The sequence below is a fragment of the Actinia tenebrosa genome, unplaced genomic scaffold, assembly GCF_029948245.1.
Source record: "Actinia tenebrosa isolate PJP-AT-01 unplaced genomic scaffold, QUT_ActTen_1.0 PGA_scaffold4__44_contigs__length_22323623, whole genome shotgun sequence".
Classification (NCBI taxonomy): Eukaryota; Metazoa; Cnidaria; class Anthozoa; order Actiniaria; family Actiniidae; genus Actinia; species Actinia tenebrosa.
The window spans coordinates 5,982,180-5,990,460 of record NW_028292581.1 but is presented as its reverse complement, the minus strand read 5'-3'; the positions used below and the strand labels follow the sequence as shown (position 1 = coordinate 5,990,460).

Genomic DNA, 8,281 nt, shown 5'->3' with positions numbered 1-8,281 from the left:
AGCGTGAGGGGGTCGAGCCACCTTAAAGCATGGACTGTTTACACCTGTTTGGGAAGGTGGCTCAACAGGCATTCAAGGACAAGGAATATTATATTTACACGAATGCATACATCCAAAATTCAAACCTCTTTGGCATAAATGAGCCCTGCCCCAAACAGAGTCCTGTCAATACTCCTAGAACAGCTAGTCTACTGTCTGTATGTTGAGCTTCTCTGGTGCTGGTAAAGAGTCTTCTTATAGTATGCCTACAATGAACAATATGCTCAAATTCAATAACCACAGGGAGCCCACAAAAGAAAAACACTAACATATATTCTTTATTCTCAATTGGTAAACACCACTGTAATCCTTGACTACAGTAAATCATTTGCAGAACATTGGCTAATCTTGCTCATTGGCTAATGTTGGATTTCCTGTGTCCAATAAGCCAACAAAAATCTCAATTTTGAAAGTTCTTTCATTGCCCCCCCCCCTCCCCCCAATGCTCCTAGTCCATATAAGGTTATTTATCTCACAAGCAATTTAGGGAAATTTTAAGGGGAAAGCTGAAGATTAGCCTTGTTGATAAATGTACTTGTTAGAGACAGCTATACTTTCAGACAGCTTGTTTTCAGTATTATTGTGGTCAACCACACTATGACAAATGAATCAAATATAGAGGCAGGCAATATTCACTTATTGACTTTTATATTTAATATATTTATTTCTTAGCAATATGAGTATATACTGGGGTTGGTTTGGGGTTGCTTTTGGGATAATATTAAATCTTCTAGCTATTTTATAAATATATATTATTAGCTTAGATTTTATATTGTATTTTATATCTTTAGGAAGGCACTTTGTAAACCAGTCCATGACTAAAAGATTAACCTTCATTAAATTAAGCTTTATTATTATTATTATTATTATCATCATCATTACTGTTATCATTATAGATAAACAATATACAGCAACCATAAATACCCAGGGCTGTCAACTCTCCTGGATAAGCCGGGAGTCTCCAGATTTTGGACTGTATCTCCCGGTCTCCAGATTAGAGTCTCAAATCTCCCGGATAATCCCTGAAGCTAACCATTTCTTGTGAGACTCGACTTTCACAGCCATAAAATTCCAATTATTTTATGTTGTTTGTGTTGTTTTACATCGCTAACAAAATCAAAACGTTCCTCATAAACTGTTCTTGCAAGCAGGCCATTGTAATGTAAGCGAAAATCTGATTGGTCAGAAATAAACCAATCACATCAAATGTTACAAAGCGAAAGGCGTCTTTTCGCGCGCTTTTTGACGCGCTGTGACGTCATATCCCTTCCCTATCAATTCTCCAGATTTGAATATCTCGGGGGTTGACAGCCCTGAATACCCTTAATGCCTACTCACAGCACTTTATTTACAATATGCAACAGCTAGTATATATACAATATTATTGTCAATGGATATGAAGGGTCATCCTAATAAGACTGCATTTAGTTCATTTATATTACTTGGATTTTTGGTTGTTTCAATCTATCCATTAATGATATCAAAAATAATTCATTTCAAATTTCAACAAGGCAGGACAAACATGTATGGCTCCGTGTTTATCAGGTGGTCATGGCACGATGAAATGTAGTAAAGCTTATTATTGATTAATTTTGCTCTGTTTTGCCAGTTCATCAATTTTTAATCCTTTCAAAAGTGCCATAGAGTTCAATTTGAATATTGACTAAATTGACTGTAAATACAAAATGTTCTAAACTACATACCGAGTTATGATAAACTCTGTGATAAAATAGTGCAATGGAATCAAACAGTTACAAGATGATAAAACATTTTGCTCTATGTTTGGTTACAAAAAATATTTAGTTTTCCCTATTCCCTACTGTATCCCTGGACCATCAAACACTCAAACAACTTTATTCTGATACATTGGAAGCTGACTGCTGGCATGCAATTAGAAAGCTGGACAGTCGGCACACATTGTTCCGATATATTGCCCCGCCAACAAAGGCATACTGCAGGCTCCGTTTATTAAATCATTTTGTTGTTGTGTACAAGACCCGTTTGAGGGATTATCTTTGGTAGAAGCTCGCCTACTGCCCGCCAGGCAAAACCCCCTTTTTAGGAGGAAACCTGGTCCCTCCCGAATGCAGTGTTAGGCGAAAAAAGACCTTGAGGGAGAAAGGTCCTAAGATGTTTACAACGATTCTTAAAAGTAATAAAAGCAAGACAAAATTAGTGTGCCGTGCTTAACCTTGCAGTCAGGCTAGAATGAAACCCTTCGCCTGCGAAAGCCCGCCTTTTGCCGTTCGTTGCGTCATTATCTCCATGGCAACCACTCTCCATATTAGGCGAACCGTGAAAACAATATTTTGCTTCTATTCTTCGAACCGAAGCAAACAGCAAGTTTTCCCTATTCCCTACTGTATCCCTGGACCATCAAACACTCAAACAACTTTATTCTGATACATTGGAAGCTGACTGCTGGCATGCAATTAGAAACTGACCAAAGAACGGGACAAAATGAAAATGAATAGGGGTAGTTATAAGCCTAAAGACTTTGAAACAAGTAACCGATTCTCAATAGAATCCTCCACATACCCATCCTTAGCGGACTCTGACTTCCATCGACCGTGTCGCTTCCAACAACGGTCTGAGACTCGGGCGTTAGCAGCTGACGTAGCTCCACCTGCCCTGAACGAATGTAACGAAAGATTTGCATCATTTCCAGCAAACTGTTTAACCAAACCGATAATGGATTCCTTAGCTCTAGTGTAACTTAACGGCTTGCTTTTATGAACAAGCATAAAACCCCTGCTAGTCTTAACTATAGGTTTAAACACATAATCTGGGTTTGAACCGAGCCCCGTGATGCCTGCCAATTGAATATATTTTTCCAAATTGTAAACTGGACAAGTGGGATTGCCTGTCCTACTAATGACTACTTCCTGACCCTTTCTATACTGATCTGTTTTACTCTGTGTGACCTGGATGGTCACGCGTGAATCACAAATTGTGACATCTCTAACTCTGAGGGAGGCTAGTTCACTAAACCTAAAGAAACCGGCGTATAGCAGTAGAGCCATAGCGATATCTCTACGAACAGTTAAGGTGTTATCTAGCTGATACTTAGAACAGCACAAACGAAGTGCGTCACAAAAAATCGGCGTTTTCTTAACTGTAGGTTTGGCGTGCTGCCTCTTAGACCCCTCGATCACATTCTTAACAAAGGGATTAACTACAGGGTTAGGTACCCCAGCCAAATCGTGTACCCACTTCAAAGCACAGTAACTGGTTTCAATAACTGATGCGGAGGCGAAATTATCTGACAAAAATCCGAAAAACAGGGCAACATCTACGGCCGAAGCTGGGAAAACTGTAAAACTTTTCCTTTTTGCAAATACTACCCAGCGATTTAACGAATAAACGTAATTACGAACAGTCCCGTCTGCTTTAACGCAAATAGCAGACTTCTTAAGAATGTCATGCAATCGGACCAAACTTGGGTCGTCTCTTACTCGATCTTGTAGTTCCTTCCACTCCCCAAAATTAAAGATGTTCATACCTGTGGAATAAAATAAAGAAATAAAAACTTCTTTAAACCTAAACTGAACCTTAGTCAGATTCGCTTGCGCCTGTTTGAGGATGATAACGATCCTGACTTACAACAACCTGTGGGTTATAAACGCGCCTAGCCTAGTGTAGCCCATCATGTTATTTCATATTATTGTAAGTGTATGTAAAAAGGCCACCTGTGAGTTGACAGCATGCACTTTATAATGTACAAAACTGTTGTACAAACTTCTGAGTTAAACAGGATGCATTTTAGACAAGGAAACCACCTGTGGGCTAAAAATACTACTGTAGTAAGCCACCTGCGGGCTAAAAATACTCCTGAAATAAGCCACCTGTGGGCTAGAACTACTCCTGTAGTAAGCCATGACGGCGTCATTAGCCTGCGCAAATAAGTGCTAACCAGTCAGAACGCAGTTGTCGCATATACCATTAAAAGACATGCAAAAGCCTCTGTCATTCGTTCTCGTTATCGGGCGACTGTAATCTATAAATACAGCTATGAGCCTGGAGCTCAGTTTCGTACCCTTAAACAATGTGTTGAAACAACGCCCGGGAACAGTTGCTAGGACATGATAGTCCGGGATTCCCACCCAGTCTGTGATATGCTTTGACAAATGAGTGCCATCTGGGCATAGGCATGGCCAAAAAACCGCTCCCTTCCAAAGGGGGACAATCATAGCTCCCTTAGCTTTGCAGATGTAAAAATGTCTCCAGGCTCTAATGATCTGGCTTGGAGGTGATACAACCCAGTTGTTCTCTGAGCCCCAATTTTGCGCGAATGCGTCTACGTTCTCGCAACCAGGATTCCAAAACCTGGAATTAAATCTGGTACATTTGGTATTATACCAAGATGCAAATCGATCAATGGTGAACGGGCCCCACATGTTATTGAGCCACTTATATATAGGCATGCTTATGCCCCAGTCGTCCACGTCATTAAGCTTACTTACATAATCAGCCAATTGATTCTGTTGCCTTGGAACCCAAACTGGATTTACTGATATACTATTGACCGAACAAGCATCTGCGATTTGCTCAGCAACTGCCTGTAACTCTGGGTTCATGCTTCCCCTATGGATAAGGCTTACGACATTTTTATTGTCGGTGTACCATTGTATATTGTGCCCCTGTAACGTGTTTGCAAGGGACTGTATCATGTTGTCAATTGCTTTGGCTTCACGCCAAGTTGAGCTTTTGTTTCTCTCAGCTCCATCCCAAAGCCCGTGGCAAACTAATTTATTTCCTGCTGATATAGCGAACCCCCCATAACCACGCCCAGAAGCGTCGGAATAAATCACGGAATCGAATTTCCGAGGTTCTTCAAACAATTCTGTACCATTAAGTTGGCTTACGTTATTGGTCCAAAAGGACAATTCCTCCAAAACGCGCGAAGTTAGGTGGACGACGGAATTCCAGGACCACCTGGTCTCTAAAACATAATACATATGTCGAGTGTGCAGGTAAACCTTTGGCCCAATGGCTTTTGACATGGAAATAATCTGACCCACAACCCCCGCTAGCTGCTTGGCTTGTATTGTGTTGGGACCTGTGAGGATGCGCGCTACTGAATCTTTGAGCTTATTTGCCCTTTTTTCTGTGACATACAGGCGATTTTCTGACATGTTAAAAACGTGTCCCAACCAGGTTTGCACTAACTTAGGTTCCCAGTCGCACTTAGTGTCACTGAGGATAAAACCTAGTCGAGATAGATGCTCGCGAACGGATGCAGCATCAGATGTTGCAGACTCCAAAGAGCGATGGCCTCCTATCCCATCGTCTAAAAACATACAGACGGCCTTACCCGAACCCCTCCATGAACTCACGACTGGTTTGAGCATTTTAGTAAACAAATACGGAGCCGTCGATAAACCGAATGGTAATACATTGAAAATAAAATACTGTAACTTACCCTTATAGAACCATCGAAAACCTAAATAGGATCGATGAGGTTCAAAAATTTCAACGTGATGGTAAGCGCTCTTGATATCGAAAGTATAGAGAAAGAACCCCCTTTGAAAAAGCTGTTTAGCTGTTTCTACGTCTTCGCACCGAAACTTATATTTATAGAGGTGTGGGTTAACATGCCTTAAATCTAGAACTAATCGCTTCTTTCCATCATCGCGAATGGAAACGGACAAGGCATTTACAACTTTTGGTTGGTAGTCCACCCTATCGATGCTACCACAAGTTAGTAAATCTGTTATAGCTTCTGTGACAAAAACCTGATTGTCTAAAGCCGACTTATTATTCCTTAGCACTGTAGGCTCAGGGAGAGTTATTAAAGGTAGTTTGTAACCCGATTTAACAATCTCTAACACCGGTTGAGTGACTTCTAACGCCTCCCATTCAGCGACATGTCGTTTGAGATTTCCTCTCACCTGCTCATGAGTTTGATCAAACTCTAGGAAATCTGCCATTGCTTGCTCATCGTTCTCTATAACAATATCGTCACTAAATTCGCTCTCCCAACCTGTGCGAAAACACTCTTGCCCATCTTTTATTCCCTCCGAATCAACTAACAAGGAAAAATCAGGCATACTTAACTTTTTGTTTCCTGCTTGAGGAGTAGACCCTTCGGTTACTATCAGTGGGCATTCACCTCGCCAATGCCCCGGTTTACCACAACTGAAACACAACCCGCTTCTCTTTGCATTATAAGCTCCAGGGTAGTATGAATATCCTCGACCTGGACCCACGATGGGTAAAGTTGCCTGAGAAACAAAACTGTTGGCTGTTGGGTTGGTAACTGTAGCTGTAGGGGCGGTTCTAGGAGCTCTTCTGAACCAAGCATTGCGGTTCCTGCCTGCTTTGGTTGCGCGGGCTTCGACTACTTTTCTTTGAGCTTCTTTTTCAGCTTTTTTGATCTTTTTTGCATCATCGTCATCCTCGGCGAGTTCATTCTCTACGTATTCGCCTACGGTCTTCCACCCGTATTCTGACTTGTCAGCTAAAAGGATTAGCTTCTGTCGTTGGTCGATTAAAGCAATACCTTCTTCCAGCTTTGTAAGGCAAGCCTCGTGTTTTCTTGCTTGAACAGCCTCTCGGGCCTCGACGACAGTCTGCTTTACTTGTTCGTTATGCTTGAATTGGTGCTCGTGACCTTTCTTCTTGAATGAACGAGGCTCAGTGAACTTTATTCGTTTGATTTCATTCATCTGGGCTTCGTGTGCGGTGCCCGAAATAGTCTCCAACTCTCTCTTCAAATGGTTCATCTTAGTGTCCATCACTTCGACAAGCTTAGTCATCAATGTGTTCTGTTGTCTCTCTATCTCTTCTTGTAGTTTTGTATCCATACTTGCAGTCAAATAATGCTTGGAAAAATAAAGACCTCGATGATAGAATGAAAGCTTGTGTCAAGAAAAAGAGAAAAGCGAAAAACGTCAAATAAAAGCAAGACAAAATTAGTGTGCCGTGCTTAACCTTGCAGTCAGGCTAGAATGAAACCCTTCGCCTGCGAAAGCCCGCCTTTTGCCGTTCGTTGCGTCATTATCTCCATGGCAACCACTCTCCATATTAGGCGAACCGTGAAAACAATATTTTGCTTCTATTCTTCGAACCGAAGCAAACAGCAAGGTTTATTTTGGATGGAATCTGATATATACAAGATATATAAGATGCTTTTCCAATTTAAAATTTGTGTTTGATATATTATTTCCTGGACCCAAGATTTATTTCATGTTTTTTTAGAAATTGCCATTACAATACTTTTGAGGCAAGTTTCCCAAAAGCATCCAAAGCTATGACATTGCAAACATGTTTACATCTAGTGCATATAACCACAGGCAGCCCAATCAGGGTACTTGAAGCTCAAACAAATTTTTTTTGAAATAATTCATGAAATTGTAGAAAATGTCCTCAATAAACATACTTTTAACTTATCGATTTATAGTTTTTATCACATTCCGAAATCATTTAGACATATTTTTTAACTCCATATAACTTGAAAATAAGTTTAACTCCATATATTGATAAGTTAATTTGAAAACAAAAATTTAAAACATTAATTTAAAAAAACTTTATATTTGAGCTTCAAGTACCCTGCTGCCTGTGATATAACATGGCCAAATACCAGAATACATGTAGTATTTCAGTCATACATACTTGATATTATAAATGGCTCCTGTCCTCAGATACCTACCAACTAATTGCAAGTTCACCCTCATCATTTCAACCCTGGAAATAAGGTATATGTAAATGAATTAGTGCAAACTGTCAAGTTGAAAAAATACAGTCAATTCATAAAATGTTGTCAGCAACTGGCTATTATATGCAGGCTATACTTACTGATATAATATTATAGTGCGCAACATTCCATTAAATATATGTCTTCAGGTCTTGCAAAAGGAAAACAATTTCATCTGTGTGATGTTATATTACACGCGACAATGCGCGTCGATTTTTCGCGATACGCCGTTGCCAACTGTATACATGTTACACGGGTCGTTTTTTCGCGCAACATTCCTACGAATTGAACATGTTACACACGACAATTTTTCGCGATTTTCCAAATGGCAATTTCGATCCCAGTACCCAAGCCGCGCAGTGTGACGAATCAAAACAAACATGTTTCTTTACATCTTTTGTTTGCTTGTCATGTGGAGACAACAGACATTAACGATATTAACTTCAGACGTGCATTACCGATATTAACGACATTAACGATATTAACTTCAGACGTGCTGCATCATCTAAGCGGCTCTGGTCAACTAACAATTCATCAACATCTCTC

At 40.3% G+C, this 8,281-nt stretch overlaps 1 protein-coding gene across 2 annotated transcripts; it reads right to left on the bottom strand.

The window, feature by feature from the left end:
- Positions 1-1,891: 1,891 nt before the first annotated feature.
- LOC148906921 (uncharacterized) lies at positions 1,892-6,925 on the bottom strand. 2 transcript variants are annotated; one of them, XM_089036746.1, is made up of 2 exons: positions 3,980-6,925; positions 1,892-3,541 (listed from the first exon to the last, which is right to left on the bottom strand). In XM_089036746.1, the coding sequence occupies exons 1-2, from the start codon at positions 6,843-6,845 to the stop codon at positions 2,520-2,522; spliced, it is 3,888 nt and encodes a 1,295-aa protein (XP_088892872.1). In that variant the 5' UTR covers positions 6,846-6,925; the 3' UTR covers positions 1,892-2,519. The 2 variants fall into 2 exon arrangements, with proteins under 2 accessions (XP_088892872.1, XP_088892871.1); XM_089036745.1 differs by having other exon boundaries at positions 5,237-6,925.
- Between the last annotated feature and the right edge of the window lie 1,356 nt (positions 6,926-8,281).

What these genes read in the sequence shown, in the direction of transcription:
- LOC148906921 (XM_089036746.1), bottom strand. Translation starts at nt 6,845, where the DNA reads ATGGATACAAAACTACAAGAAGAGATAGAGAGACAACAGAACACATTG. An exon ending in CTTTTGCATGTCTTTTAATG is followed by an intron (nt 3,542 to 3,979) that starts GTATATGCGACA and finishes TTTATTCCACAG; the next exon opens with GTATGAACATCTTTAATTTT.